General features: G+C 41.2%; 1 protein-coding gene across 1 annotated transcript; it reads right to left on the bottom strand.

Moving 5' to 3' along the window:
* Nucleotides 1-39: 39 nt before the first annotated feature.
* LOC306966477 (kelch-like protein 38) lies at nt 40-2,407 on the bottom strand (the record flags this gene model as incomplete). Its single annotated transcript, XM_079561245.1, has 4 exons — nt 40-403; nt 771-876; nt 984-1,125; nt 1,194-2,407. The coding sequence occupies 4 exons, from the start codon at nt 2,405-2,407 to the stop codon at nt 126-128; spliced, it is 1,740 nt and encodes a 579-aa protein (XP_079417371.1). The 3' UTR covers nt 40-125.
* Nucleotides 2,408-15,521: the final 13,114 nt, after the last annotated feature.

Raw genomic sequence — 15,521 nt, 5'->3', positions numbered from 1 at the left:
CAGAGAGCCCCAGGGTTGGCACACAGGTTATGGCGATCCAGCTCGAGGTAGTGCACATGATACAATGCTTTCTTATAAGAAATCAACTAAATATGACCCAAAAAAACACATTATTTGGATATTTCTCAGGTTTGTTGGACGCTGGTTAGAGTAATTGAGCCGTGGTCAAACAGGTTGTGTGGCAGAGAGCCTTTAGAGGTCCAGGAGTCTGTCTTTGGATCATAAGATTCAAATGTGTCTGAGTCTCGAATGACGTCATGACCATTGATATAGCGCCCCCCGGTGACATACAGTTGGTTATTGAGGACTGTGGCAGAGTGATGCATCCTCCTCTCCTTCAGGTTGGCACATTTTCGAAAATGGTTGGATTTGGTGTCATAGGCGATCATTCTCCTGGTGTAACCTGGAAAAGATTGCCAGTAATTTTGTTATTACTCTAATTGTAATTGAGCTACATACTTAATTGCATTTTGAATGGTTTCAATTAGCTAATGTCAAAGGCAAATTATTTAGGCAGTGAAGCCTTTTGTAAAGACTGAAATATTCTCTCTCATGCATGAAACCTGCTAGTTCAGACCTCTACAAAAATGTGTTTCTTTTATGAACAGTTCATATGTCAGTTATTTCTCAAATGTTAATAGTCATAGACATGTTTACTGTGATACTTGTCAGAAAAATCACATTTGGATAATAATACATAAAGTATATACTTTTTCATTTAAATTGTATTGTATTTCATGAAGTGCTGAATTTATATTGCAACTATGTACCTCCAATGATGTATATTTTGTCGTCTATAACGGCAGCAGGAGCAGACACATTCTTCACTGTCCTATTCTCCATCTTTGACCACATGTTCCTGGCGATGTGATAGACCTGCAGAATAGAGATGAGGTTTGGTGAAGTGTAATCGATGAAGTGAGGAAATGGGAGCAGAAATAAAGATGGATGAAACCACATGGTCTCCACACATACGCACTCACCTGGATCAGCCGCACTGGGCACTGCATCGCGTCCTCTCCTCCAAACATGTATATCCTCTGGTTGGCAGCCGCTACAGCCGGGTGCAGCACGGCCTCAGGCATTGGGGCCATGGACTCCCATTGATTGAACATACTGTTAAATCTATATGTATGACAGTGTTAATGATTAATTGAAACGCCATGTATTGTTAGTGATTTGTGCTTTGTTACCTTTCCACAGATGCTGTTACTCGTCTGTCCAGCCCAAGCCCTCCCAGGACAAAGATAAAGTGCAGGTAAGAGAGGCTCCGGTGGGCAAAGCGTGGCTCTAACATGGGCTCAGTAAGTCTCCACTGGTTGCTTTTGAGAGAGAGGGTGTAGACGGTGGAGGTGACCTGACTGTACTTGGCATTAGTGCTCAGACCTCCAATCACATACAGCACACTGTGAAGGGCCACGTACGAGGCTTTGTAGAGGCGGATTGGCAGCTTGGCTAGTTTTTGCCATGTCTGTGTCTTCTCCTCAAAGACCAGGACCTCTCTGGAGGTCTGTTCATTGTTTTTCCTTCCCCCCATCACCACCAATCTGTCCTGGCAGGTGTACCGCCGCTGAACAACCCACAGGTTTCTGAACTCTGTGTTGTTGATGCATTTCATGCCTACAGAGAACATGAGCCGCCTCACAGACTCAATGAGTTCAGTGCAGAGGGTGGACGATTGGATCAGGGGATCGTTGGCTATGAACTGGAAGAGGTATGTGGGGTGGATGTAGCGCAGACGCACCTTTTTGAACAAGTCACTTATGGTGCCCCTCCGGGAAAGAGGGTCATGGTGGATCCAGGCCACAAGGGTCTCAAAGACCTGCTCCTCCTCTGCACACAGGCTGTCATCTTCTAGGTATCCCATTAGCTCAGGGAGAGACAGTTCACACAGCTCCTCAGAGGCTGATACGTCTGAGAAACTGTTCATGGCCATCTCCTTCGCTTTGACATTTAGACTCCTACAGTTCATGATTTCAGACAGGCGTATCATGCTCAGACAGTTGTCTGGGCTCAACTGCATTTGAAGAAAACTTGAACAGCCCTCAAAAAGTCGGCCATATTGAAGCATGGCTGCTGCTTGCATCAGGGGCAGCACATTGTCCATGTGGATGCAAGCTGTTCCAGTGTAGATATAGTCTATGATAACACTTATAATGGAAGGTGAGATGTTCTTTAACACAATCTTAGACTGCTGCCTCTCCACGAAGCTGTTGCAGAACATGGCTCTGAAGTAAGGGCTGCTACAGACAAGGACATTTCTATGACAGGGGATCTCAGTGTTGTCTGAACACAGCCACACGTCAGTGAAGATGCGCTCTTGTCTCAGTCTGTTCAGCTGCAGCAGCAGACTGCACGGCTGCTCTGCGTCTTTGTAATGGTACATCTCCACAGGCTGGAGGGCCATGCTGAGGGTGAAAACCAGGTCACTGCAAACATTATTCAAGTTAGGGCGTTCCTTATATTTCATTTTTTAATTGCTTGATTAATGCAATTAGTATTTAATTAATACTATTAATATTTCACTTGAAGCTTTGACTAAAATTACAGCAGTAACAAGAAGGTTGCATGATAGATTATATTAAATAATAATTGATAAATGATCAATTCATTTTACTGTATAATGTGAGAATGCCAAAGGTGCACTGTCCCATTAAAAAGAGTCTTCTTAGCTTCAAGGTTAACTACTTCCAATTTAGAATATACATTTTCAAATGTGTTTTCTCAAAAACGTGAAGGCTGCATGATAGACTATGTTCAATAATAATTGATGAATGATCAATTCATGCGGCTTGTCTCTTACCTGTCAGCCCTGTCTGTCTGTCTGTCTAATCTTTGTTGCCTCTTTGGATTTGATGAAAGACTTCAGCAGAAAACCTGTCGGCTTGACATATTCCGTCCTTTCATACTTGTTGCTCTCGTGCAGAAGCGCGGTCACTGTGTGTTTTGGACGATCCGTCTCTTTGTAGCTATTTATTGACGTTTGTTGTTATGGTCCCGTACCACGAGGCCCTGCGTACATTCCTCCCCTAAAAATAGACATGCTCTTTGGCAACCGTGTTCTAGACTCTCACATGTGACTTGATATCCGACTCCATCACCTTATTTTCCTCATCACACTGTGTCTGATGTTTCTATTACCTTTGACTCATCATTGCTGTCTCAGTCTGCCACATGATTGCAGCAATACTGACTCAGTAGTTGACCAACTGTGCTGTTTATTGCCTGGTCGGACTCGGACATGTTGGTACGAAGGATTTAGTTACTGCAGGCGCAACATAAACAGAAATGTCATTGGGGTGATAATGTGTTGAAATTATGAAAGCATTTGTTAATAAAATCTCCTTTCTTCTGCGAAAGCGTCACATGACCATTACAGTGTACCCAACCTGTCCACCTTATTTCTTACCAATTCATAGCTATTTTTTTATTTACCGTTTTACCTCATAGATATTGTGCTTTTATAATTTTACTTTGTTTTACTTGACTATTTCTTTTTCTCTTTTCCTACATCCTCAAACCTGTGGAGCACTGGTGACTGTATTTTATACATACCTTAAACTTTTTTCTTATCATGATAAAGTTAATATCAACCCACTTTCTAAAATAGTGTAAAACATATTATTTGAAACATCCTCAACAAAAATTAGTTTGGCTCCATACTGACCTGTTCCATAATGCTTGAGCAAACTTTTACCAATAGGTGCTTTAAGCTTTGTTATCAGCATTTTTGCCTCATGAAACCATCTGCCTGACACTGAAGCCTAAGAACAAAAAGCCTTTAATCTTATTCTGCCACAAAAGAATCCAATGTTTAAATGTCAAGATGAAAAATAAAGATAACTCACTCTGCTGCTTGTTCTTGTAGTCAAGAGTAGACTTTATGACAGAGTTTAATGAATACTTCAAATACTCTAACGCTCTCCTGGCCACAAGGGTGAAGTTTGATGTGGGAGAATAAGACGTAAGCCAAAACTACAGCTGTTTTCGTTTATACTCTGTTGCTTGTGTTGGTCACACACCGTAAGCTGTTTAGAGTCAGATGAAGCTTGCTGACTTTGAACGACCCACAATGACAAATGATGTTACAATCCTACTTGTATTGAGAGATATTTAACTTATGCATGAAAAACTAAACAGCACCATCTAGCGGTAGGCACTGAAAGTGGTGGCTCTCAAGTTGAAGCCATTTTTGCGTGTCATTTTATTTTATTAAAACTTGATTGATTATTTGGCAAAATATACTATTGTATTATGTATTATGTACAACTTGGTGCTGATTGACGTTACTTTATATGATTAAAGCCACACTGTGTAACATTTCATCCAAGAAATAGAACAGAATATGCATTTATTTATTCTATTATTTTTTTATTACTTATATTTATTTTTTCATTGAAAAATCCCCCCCAAAAAATGACAAACATGTGTTTGCTGTGAGCAGCTCCCTCTGCTCAGACATGACTGTAACTTTTTCTTTTTTTAAAAGTTGAGTTTACAACAATGCGTTATATCAATACAGATATTAGATGTATATTAAAGGAACAAAATTGCCTTCTTTTGTACCTACCTGCATACTTACACATATTCGCCCACACATATTCCCCCTCACTCATACTCATTCCTGCATACACTCGGTCAGATGTGCACAGCAACAGTAGTATGTTTCACAATGTGACTTTTGTTAAAAGAATATCAATCAACCTTTATTTGTATAGCGCTTTACAACAGCACCCGCTGAACCAAAATGCTTTCCATAAGTGCAATATAATAAAAACAATTTTAGCACAAAATATTTAAGAAAATACATATACTGTACATTACACATGTGCAATTAGCAGTCAAAAGCCGCTTTAAACAAGTATGTTTTCAGCCTAGCTTTAAACAGTGTCAGGTCAGTGATGGCTCGTAACTCAACAGGCAGAGAGTTCCAGAGCCTCGGACCAGCCACTGAAAAGGAACGATCACCCCACTGCTTACTTTTGGTCCTGGACCTCCAGCAGGTGTTGTCCTGCAGACCGCAGCGCTCTACTAGGCTGATGTGCAACAAGCAGGTCACATAAATAAGAAGGTGCAAGTCGATTAATTGATTTAAAAACAAACATTAAGAGTTTAAAATTAACCCTCGCATGTACTGGGAGCCAGTGTAAGGAGTGCAGCACTGGAGTGATGTGACTGCACCGGCGAGTGTTTGTGGGCAGCCGAGCTGCAGCGTTTTGCACCAATTGCAGCCGGTTTAAAGTGCACTTGTTCACACCCACATAAAGTGCATTGCAATAGTCAATACGGGAGCTAATAAAATTAATTAAAAAAATAGAAGAAAGAAACAACTTTACAACATTATATTCAAGAAAACAATCAACACATGGCCATGTAAGTCAGCCATACTCATGGGTAAGCTAATAGGATGAAAAAAAAAGAAAATTGCATATAGGAGGAGAACAATTTCTGTAGCCACCCATAGTAGGGAAAAGTCATTAAGGAAAAGTTGAAAACCCATCCATCCTCTCTGACTGGGTTGCTTGGAGATTAATAAATACTCCAACATCCCGACATGAAATTTCCAGACTTGTATTTGACTAGAAGAAGTTGATTGAATCTTGCAGCAGCATTTTTGTTCAGTCTAACGTCTGCGAGCTATCTCTGTGCTTTTACCTCGACAAACGCTCTTGTTGAAGTTGGCTACTTCCAGCAATTGCACATTGAATCTCAGACTTACCTCATCATGCTGCAGAAACGGTATTGCCTCCCAAAGCCTTTGCCGGAGTTTTTATACCAAATGACTTGAACGTTTTGATTGCACCGTTTATTTGTCTGTGAAGAAAAAGCAACATGGTAAAAGTAAAATGTGTTTTATATGTTCAGTTTTTGGTTTGACTTAATAAGACTGTATTTCTGTGTCATACCAAGGCACCTCAGATCCTTGTGTAATGAGTAAAGCTTAATCAAACGTGGCCTGCATGTGGGAAAGAAAACAAAATGCAGTGATTGTTATCAGGGGGTTGAGAGCTGTTCATCCCTTGTTCAAGCCTGGCTAATGAGGCCTTTCCGTCTGTGTTTGCGCAATGAAGGCATCTTTATTAAAATTAAATTGGAAGTCGAAGGCCTTTGTATTGGCCTTAGTCGGCTCAGCCTCAGTCCGTCAGGTCAGTGTCAGAGAGCAATATACGCCGGAGATTACTGAGATCAGTAAGCTATAAAGCTACATTCAAACCACTTGTCTTTCCTGTGGATTGATTTGACGGTTGTTTAGATTAAAAACATTATTAGTATTGGTTGGCTGCTGTGAATTTAATACATCATCTAATATGAACACGTTACAAATTTAATATATTGGATAAACAAACATCTGATCAAATAGATGAAATTGATCTGAATGGAAGACTCAAAAGAATGTTTAAGTGTTTTTCAGACAGTACTCTTTCTACAGCCTTGAAGGTGTAGTTTGGATTATACCGAGTTGAGTAAATGGATTTTTTTTGTTCTCCTTCAGAATGTCATAATTATATCCACTAGGTGTCAGGCCAACGTCACACAAATGCTGGAGTGGCAACTGTGAGTTTGTAATCAGTGGCAGGAATTTGTCAAACCTGCTCTGATACTGTTTACCATTTCTTTCAAACACATAAATCAATAACAATATAATGTGAAGATTATGTTGCAATTGTGAAGAGCTGGACTATCCTCGACTTTCCCTCCCATCCACTTCACAATTTGTTGGTCAGTTGCAGAAAGAGTTCATAGTTTTTTTTTTCCCGTTCAACAAACTTTCCTTGTTTCTTGCAAAAATAATGTCCCCCAAGAATCAATAAATGCTGATCTGATCTGATAATCTCAATTAAAATAGGTGAATTTATTAATCATACACTATCATGAAATTATCTCTGTGCAACCCTTAAAGAGAATAGGCAGAAAATAAATGTGTCAGAAAAACATATGGCATAAATAAAAATGTACAAAGTTCAGATGGACAAACGCAGTGATTGTAGCATTAGGAGGCAGTGGCCTTGGGGCATATCTTTGAGCCTAGGCCTCAGGAAATCCAAGATGAGCAACACCGCAAGGCGTAATCTATCTCTGATGGAGAAACATCCAACCAAGAGAAGAGAGAGTGGAGGTTTGGAGGGAAAGTCTTCTGAGACAAAACCCAAACCTGCTTTAGTGATGGGAAGGTAACTGTGTGCTTCCATAAAGGCTCTTTCTTTCACACACACACACATGCTTGTGAGGTCTTAGTGAGCTTACAGTTAGCTGCTTAAAATTCTTCTGATGTAACCAACACACAGGCAAGACTACATGTTATTTAGAAAGAAAAAAAGTGCTTTGTATAGCATCACAAATGTGCCAGCAATGAACAGAAAACAAGACTTTGAGTTTACTTATTGTGCCCTCTCTAGCCTTCAATGACGCTCTCCCAAGGTCCCCTCTCTTTTGTATAGCGGTCATTGTGGCGTTGTAAACGCTGCTTCCGCTTTGCTCTAATACCTTTGTCGACATTGCAACATTGCATGTGCGCTGTATTTTGTTGAGAAAGCAGCAGACATTGATATTCAGGTTACAGCGTGAAGAAGCCACTGTCTTTAAAGTGTCCAAGCAGCCAGGTGTGCCCAAGGAGCACTAGAACAAGGGCTGTCCTGGCAAATCACCCAAGGGAGCCATTGAAAGAAGAGAGAGATAGAGAGACAGAGACAGAGAGAGTCAAAGAGAGAGACAGACAGAGACAGAGAGAGAGAGAGACAGAGAGAGAGTCAAAGAGAGAGACAGACGGAGACAGAGAGAGAGACATAGACAGACAGACAGACAGACAGACAGACAGACAGACAGACAGACAGAGAGAGTCAAAGAGAGAGAGAGACAGAGAGAGAGAGAGAGAGAGAGACATAGAGAGAGAAACAGAGAGGGAGAGACAGAGAGAGAGAGAGAGAGACATACAGAGAGAGTCAAAGAGAGAGAGAGACAGAGAGATAGAGAGAGAGAGACAGAGAGAGAGAGAGAGACATACAGAGAGAGTCAAAGAGAGAGAGAGACAGAGAGATAGAGAGGGAGACAGAGAGAGAGACAGAGGGAAACAGACAGAGAGAGAGACAGAGAGAGAGAGCCTCCAGTTTGGGGGCCACTGCCCCAAGTGCCCCAACGACCACAGGCACCACTTCACCCTCGAGGCCTTCTCCAGCTCACAGAGGGGAATGAAAACCTAGGAACAGATAGGTTCCAAGATTCAAGGCTTAGTGCCTTTATATTCTTCTATTTGTTGTAGTTTTCATGAGCTTACAAATTAAAGAAGTTTATTTTGAGTTTATTTACTGAGGGGACAGATTAAAGTTATAAACAGGTACAGTATACAAATAATTAAACAAAACATTATAATTGGGCTGCACTAGATTTGCCGAACATGTCCTGGAGCGTTAACATTTCATGGACTGCTAAACTACAAGGATCACATGCATTTCAGATCATATTTGTGGTCTAAACATTTGACAGGTTTGATGAATAATAAGACCCCATGGAGACAAGATATTTTGTTGTTTGCAATGGATGTAGCACTGGATACAGATGCAAGTTAAACCAAGGTCATCCGTGGTGCTGAAAGTTCATCAAGATACACTAATCAGGAATATCGGGTTGTTTGCCTTCTTGTGATTGCTGCTTGGTTCTCTGACACTTTATCCACTTTAGTCAAGTCAGTGACAGTAGCTGTGCTGTGCAGGCCACATGGTAAGCAGCGAGATTGCACTGTACAGGGACTGCGGGTGGAAATTAGATAAACATAAACATAAGTCAAGATCAAATGTCGATGTTGTTTAGTTTCTAAGGCTGTTTTGGTTATTCATACGCTTAATTGTAGCTTAACTGTGACATGAAGTGAAAGAATATGATTCAGCTTCAGCTAATGTAGTGAACAATGGGGATAGTAAACCATCAATGAATGCGCTTGACATTTCAACATGTAGGTTGAAGAGACCCAAAGATGAAGGTAAAATGAGCTGCTCTTCACATCAGTTTAAAGCAAACATACTTTAAGTTAATAATTGTAATGGTAATGAAAAATAAATAGAGATCACTCATGTTGGCAGTTGTGTTTGCTATGATTATATGCTTAACCTTTGATGTCCATTAATGGTGCATAATCATGTAAAACTTTTTGGCATGACGACACGCCAGAGGCACGGCGGTGCAGCTCTTAGTGCTCGAGCCTCATAGCAAGAAGGTCATGGGTTTGATCCCTGGATCAGATCCTTTCTGTGTTTGCTTGTTCTCCCTGTGTCTGCCTAGGTTTCCTCCGGTTTCCCCTACCACTAGTAATACACACAATTGGTTCCCCTCTGGGGCCAGGACTCCCCTGGAACTCAGTGGGACTTTCCTGGTTAAATAACATAAATATGACATTTTGCATCAGCAACTAACGTTCACATCCACTGACTTAAGGGTGCTGAGTTTACCACAATAGAGAAGGGCTATTCACGTCGTCTTATTTACCTGCTCTTTATTTTAGGTAGGGATTTATACTTGACTGTCCCTTAATGGGGAAATTTGTCTTGGGTGCTGCTTTAAACACATCCACAGAAAACTATAATAAAATGACAATACAACAATAAAATAGTGAAATGCTCCAACACATTCTTATTCACACAGTCACTTATTTAGTGTAGTGGATGGATATTATTTGGATTTTTTAAAACCTTTCCTGCGCATATTTCATGTTCACTTGCTGTAAGCCACTGCTCTCCTCCCTCATTCTTGCAGACAGCAGAACACCCTGGTCTCTCCTCCTCCGCTCCTCCCTGTCTCTCTCATTTACCAACCCTGATTGCACTGCTCTCATGACTGATAATACTGCTCTGGAATGATGTGTTCACTGACCTTGTCCAAGATGGTGATATTTTGTCAAAGCAGAACCATCCTGTGTCTGTACATTGAGAAACACTGTGGTCTTATCTGGTTTGCAAAAAGCTACTGATGCCTCCTACTTGTTGAAATGTGTTTTCGCTGTTCATATCTCCCCTCGGTAATGGACCTGTTTTTCAAGCTATTTCACAGACTTTATTTTCTTTTGCCTTAGCATTTCCTGACTGAGCTGTATAGGTCAGTCTCTACGCAACGCTTCCTCAAATACCCTCAGCTGACCGTAGAATATGTAATAATAATGCAGACTTAAAAGAGAGCTCCATTGCTGCAGCGAGGAAAATCCCTGTATGCTATGCACGCCTAAACTAGTTACAAATACAAATAATTAGTTGCTTAAGTTCAGGGTTGAGCTCGCAATCGGCTTTATAGCTTCAGGGAAACATGTTTTCAAATGCATTGCACAACTTTGCGACACCAAGTACAAAGCATAAGAGGTTTACATTTGGAAAACAGTTGTATAATGGAATATGCTTGTGCACAAGGATTTCTGTCCCTGACTATTACAGCAATGCATAATAATAAAAGGTCATTGACTTTGAATACATGGATGGATGACAGTTTGAAGCAACATTTCAAAAGTTTCAGTTTTTACAAGTTTGTGTAGATAATAATTCTGTTTCTAATTAGTAAGGCGACTGTTTGTTCACTCCCCAGGCTTATTAACTATCCTCCCGGTATAAGGCTCAATCTTTCTGTGTCCTTAATAGCATTAGTGAACAGGTCTCTAGTCGCACTTCGTCTCTTTAGTCTCTGGCCAAATGGCTTTTATGCACTTAATGATGTAAACATTTGTGCTTTCTAGTCCTCTGTTATGTTCAGCTTGAGTTTTGCTTCTTAATATAAGACAAAAAAATGAGAAAACAGAGATACAGTATATTATGTGGTAGCTCTATTCTATCTAGGGCTCAGCTCTCTATAAATCAAAGCCATGACTTCCTTCGAAATCACAGGCTTTTACTATTTCAAAAATGATGTGACAAAGAATAACTAAATTGTAGTGAGTAAAAAGCACATATTGGCTTGTAACATTTGATAAAGACTGGCGGTGAGCAAACAGGTTAATGTTAATGTTAAGACCTTTTTGGGACGTAGTATCAAAAGACAAGGGGAATTATTACTATTTGTGACAGTCTTCTTTTTGTAATTGATTCAGTTGCTTTTAACCGAAGCAAAGGTTTTCAGTGATACTTAGGGTTTTTGTGGGAAACTCTCCCATGTTGCGTAAATATGAGGAAAAACATTGAGGGGAAGCGCATTATTAAAAACAATCATTCAGATATAACCCACCAGCCTACAGCACATGCCATTTTCAAACAGTGCTTCAATGCAAAGCACAACACATGCAAAGCCGGTTCACTTAAGTTGCTACATTTTGAAATGCACAACGCAGTGTGACCGATGTTTGACCATGATAGTTTGTTTTGCACAACCCAAAGTTATTCTAAAGTGGTGGTGAAATCTTCTCTGGCTAAAAGCACTGCCCTAATGTAAACAGGCCATGTCAAGTTCATTTCAATTGTATTTTTCCCATGTGTACTTATTATTACTACAAATTATAGCTACTGTATATCCCAAAAAATAAGAGCTATTTTCATTTCTGATATAGTTTGTTCCCCTTTATGTATTCTAGAGATCAGTTGTCCGAGGCGCAGCAGCAGAGCACTGGCCCATGTGCCCAATGCGGCCCGGCCGGGGTTGGATCACTCAGAGCTCTTCAAGGGCCCTTCAAAGGCATTAACCTATCCCGGGTGCTACAAGGCCTAATTGGGCAATATCTCTGTGTGTGTGCTGAAAAACACATTGATTATGTAAATACAACAGTAAACTTGACTCATTTCGATTCAATGCATTGCAAAGCAGTGTATGACTTGATGTCTCAAACATAACGGCATTTCTGTTTGATATGTCAGTATTTTTCACCTAATCACAACAGTTTAACAGTTTGACCAATTGAATGTAATAGTCTCAAACCATTGGATTTTTCTGCGTTGTCTTGCGCGGCACTTGCAGCAACAGCGTTTATTGGTCTCCCACCCGTTGAAGAATTAGCTCATAACCCTGTGCTCTGCTGCTCTTTGGTTTCTCTATAATCTCCAGTGCAAACTTTGTGTGAACCCCGCTGTGCATAATACCTTCATTCAGGAGTCGATAGCTTGTGGAACAATAGCATGATGCCGAGTCTACAACAAACCCACAAATGCACGGTTCATTTGGAGTGACCATGGCCGGTCTGTTTTCCTGTAGAGTTGGTATTCCTGTGGTTGCGTGAGGGCTGAATCGTGTCAAGGCCACAAGATATCCATATCTCAGGAGGAGTTCTTACAGAGCCTGAAAGTTGCACTACAAATATTACATTTTTCTAGTGTCCCCCCGCCCTGTGATAAGCACCGTGCTTCTTGGAACAAAGCCCTGTTGTGTGTCTTTGAGTGAACCAAAGTAGTTTATGGCAGAACCCAAATTCTAAGTGTTGTCTAAATTGAAAATATTTGTTTCGTTTCTTTTATTGTCACAAAACATTGAAAATCAAGAGTCTGTGGTTGGTTTGACAAATCTGCGAGGCTGAGCTTTGCTGTGGAGTGACAAGAGCTCCAGCAGTGTCCACTTTACCGTGTCAATTTCCTTCTGTCACATTGTCTCATTCTTAGTCCACAAGCGTCCTCAGATACCGTCTGTGCTAATGCTTTTTGCTTCTACTCTCTATCTCAGAAGCTGCTTCTGTTTTGACTGCTGTTGAGCAAAAACACCTGCATGGTTTTCAAATCCCCTCTAATCCCATTAAATAAACAAGTTTCATATTTCTATTAGAGTTAAGCTTGTGGTTATCACTTGCTGAAATGTGTCTGAATACAAAATCATAAAGTTGGCTTTCAGCATCATATAGTATTAAGCCTAAAGAAGTGACTGATCATTGTTCTCTCTGTGTCAATCCCAAGCCTGGATAAACAGAAAGTTATATCATTAAAAGCACCCTCAGTGAAAACCTTTGTCACATCAGGATGTAAATCACTGCCAGGTCGGAGGCAAATGATTTGGTGTGATGTCCCTGAAGGTAAATGCTGAACTGAAAGAGGATTATCATACTTGGAAATCAAAAATAAGCTGTAAGCAGATGCTCACACCATTAACATGAAACTTAATGCATAAATCAAACTGATAGTCAGAGCTAAAAAGAGAAAGACACCTCAAATGAAAACTTGCATGGCACAATCTGAAAAATACATATTGAATTGAAGCATTTACCAATTATAGATTGTTTTTTGTTTCTCATTGAACAAACCCGTGTTAGCATCTCCAGGATAATGTTTTCTTGCTTATCATCGAGCATGTACTTACTAAATCTAATACTTATCTATATTGCTAATTCAGTCTCTATTTGATATTATTTTAGCCAGTCTGTGAGCGCTGGCCTTGACCATATGCGGTTCCAAGATAATACCAGCGCTTCCAACGACTGTAAAGAAACTGCGCTCAAATCCTTTGTGAATGACTGACTGTTGGAAAACTCTGGGTGACTTAGCTTTTCTTGTTTCTCTGTGTGTGTCCAGGAAAGGGGATGACAGAGAAAAAGAGAGCAGCGATGTGCGTGTGAGGAGGATGCTGTGATCTCGAGTGGCAGAGCAGTGAAGACGGAAAGGCCATAGACTGGAGCAGAGATGGTAATGCACGTCACATCAATGAGATTTTACAGAACGGACTTAAGATCAGGGTCGGCCTCTGATCCACTGTGCCACTGTTTGCGCTGCAGGCTTTAATTTCACTTTTCTTCACTTTCAATAGTTGGAATTCTTTGTCTCTATTATCCATGTGATTGTATCCTTGTCTCCTGTTTCCTCTGGCAAAAAGGTTTCTCATTTGGTTTGTTACAGGCTTCTCTTTTTTTAACAATTGGGATTGGAAAGGACTGAAAATTATTTACAGCATTCACAAACACACAACATCTCAGCCTAGGGACATAGGTTTTAGGATGGACTTCATAATGCAGAAAAAATAAACATCTTGATCTCAGTTTCAGTAGTTGTCGTCATAACTGTCTTTGTCCAAAAAGGCATAACATTTGTTCATGTTATTTTAAATCGTGAGGTGCGCTTGTCCCCACAGGGAGTCATCGTCAGGGTCTCATTTCTCTTAAAACAGCTGAGAGATTTAGTTTCTAGACTTCATCATAAAAATGTATTTGTTTATGTCATCTGCAAAAATAAGAGTATACAAAATTTCTGACTTCTCACCAGAGAGAGACGTCGCAGAGACTGCCGTTACTGGGAGTCTCTGCAACGTCTCCGCAACTTGGCCTGATTGCGTGCATACAAGGGGCCTATCTCACCGGCCTGGAGACTATAGTTGGAGACTAGACTAGAGTCGCTACCAGTCATGGCGATGTCCCCGATACGCCCCCTAGCAAAAAGGCGAGTCTCCAGGTAGTCTTGGTGAAAACAAGGTTTGATTTCAGCGGAGACTCCGAGAGGCCTATGCAGTCTCAAGCAGCTGTGGCAATGTTGGTCTCCGAGAGGTCTCCGCATGGTCTTCGAGAGCTCCACTATTTATTGTCTTCAACCTGTGAGACGTTTCTGTGACATCCCCACAATGTCTCTGAGACCTGTCGGATGCCAAGGAGATCTCAAAGAGACTCCACACGACTCTTTGAGGTGCAGGGACGTCACAGAAATGTCCCACAGGTTGAAAACAACAAATTAGTATTCTCGGAGACCATGCAGAGACCTGATAAAGTCTCCATGTGGTCTCCGCTGAAATCGAACATGTTTGTTTTCACCGAGAACCTGAAGACTTGCCTTAACTTAAGGGGAAATCTCTCAGACATCACGGCAAGTCGAGTCTCTAACTAGTCTCCAGGCCGGTGAGATAGATTTCATGATAAAAAACACATTAGTTGAACGGTGTGTAATTGAGTGTGGCTAAAACAAGTAATAATCTCAAAGTCCTCACAACCTGACCTTGACAGATATTTTACATTAAGAGTCTCTGTTTCTTCTAAATGTCTGGGGTGGCATTTGTCTGGGAGGGCAAAACCACAGTGTCCAGAATTTGTTACACTCTTCACTGAGCTGCACTGAGAATCTCAGGGGAAGCAAAAATAGCGCTAATCATTGCCCACGCCTGCTCCTTTCCCCTCATTAAAGTAACTCTGTCAGGGTCTGGCCGCACACTGATGCTTTGTTAAGCACTCCTAATTGAACTTGAGCATCCTTAATGTGCCATCATTCAGCTACTCAGTCTGTGTGCTCTCAGCTACTCAGACCAAACTGCCCTCCATGCTAGATTTATCTGTCGCCCCTCCACCGCACGGCTATTCAACATCAGCTGGAAAGAGGGCTGTGATGCACGGGGTGGGAAAGGACGTGGACTTTTAATACAAGAGGAGAACAAACGCTGTCTCTGTGCCAGCTGGGAGTTTCATCACCAGCCAGGGCAGCGCGAGAGGAAACTGGCAAACTGAGAACGGGGAGTGAGGGGAAAGGCAAATTTAGTAAACAACCAAGGTTAGTCAAAACCGGGCAGGATGACATGAGTGGCAACCCATGCAGGGCCACAAATTAGCCGGAGCGAAGAGCGGCGCAGCATGGAGCGCAGCAGCTGGGACGCTTGCAGACATATGATGC

This window comes from Gobius niger (genome assembly GCF_951799975.1).
Source record: "Gobius niger genome assembly, chromosome: 8".
Taxonomy (NCBI): Eukaryota; Metazoa; Chordata; class Actinopteri; order Gobiiformes; family Gobiidae; genus Gobius; species Gobius niger.
The sequence above is the reverse complement of the archived record's forward strand: the minus strand, read 5'-3'. Positions and strand labels throughout refer to the sequence as shown.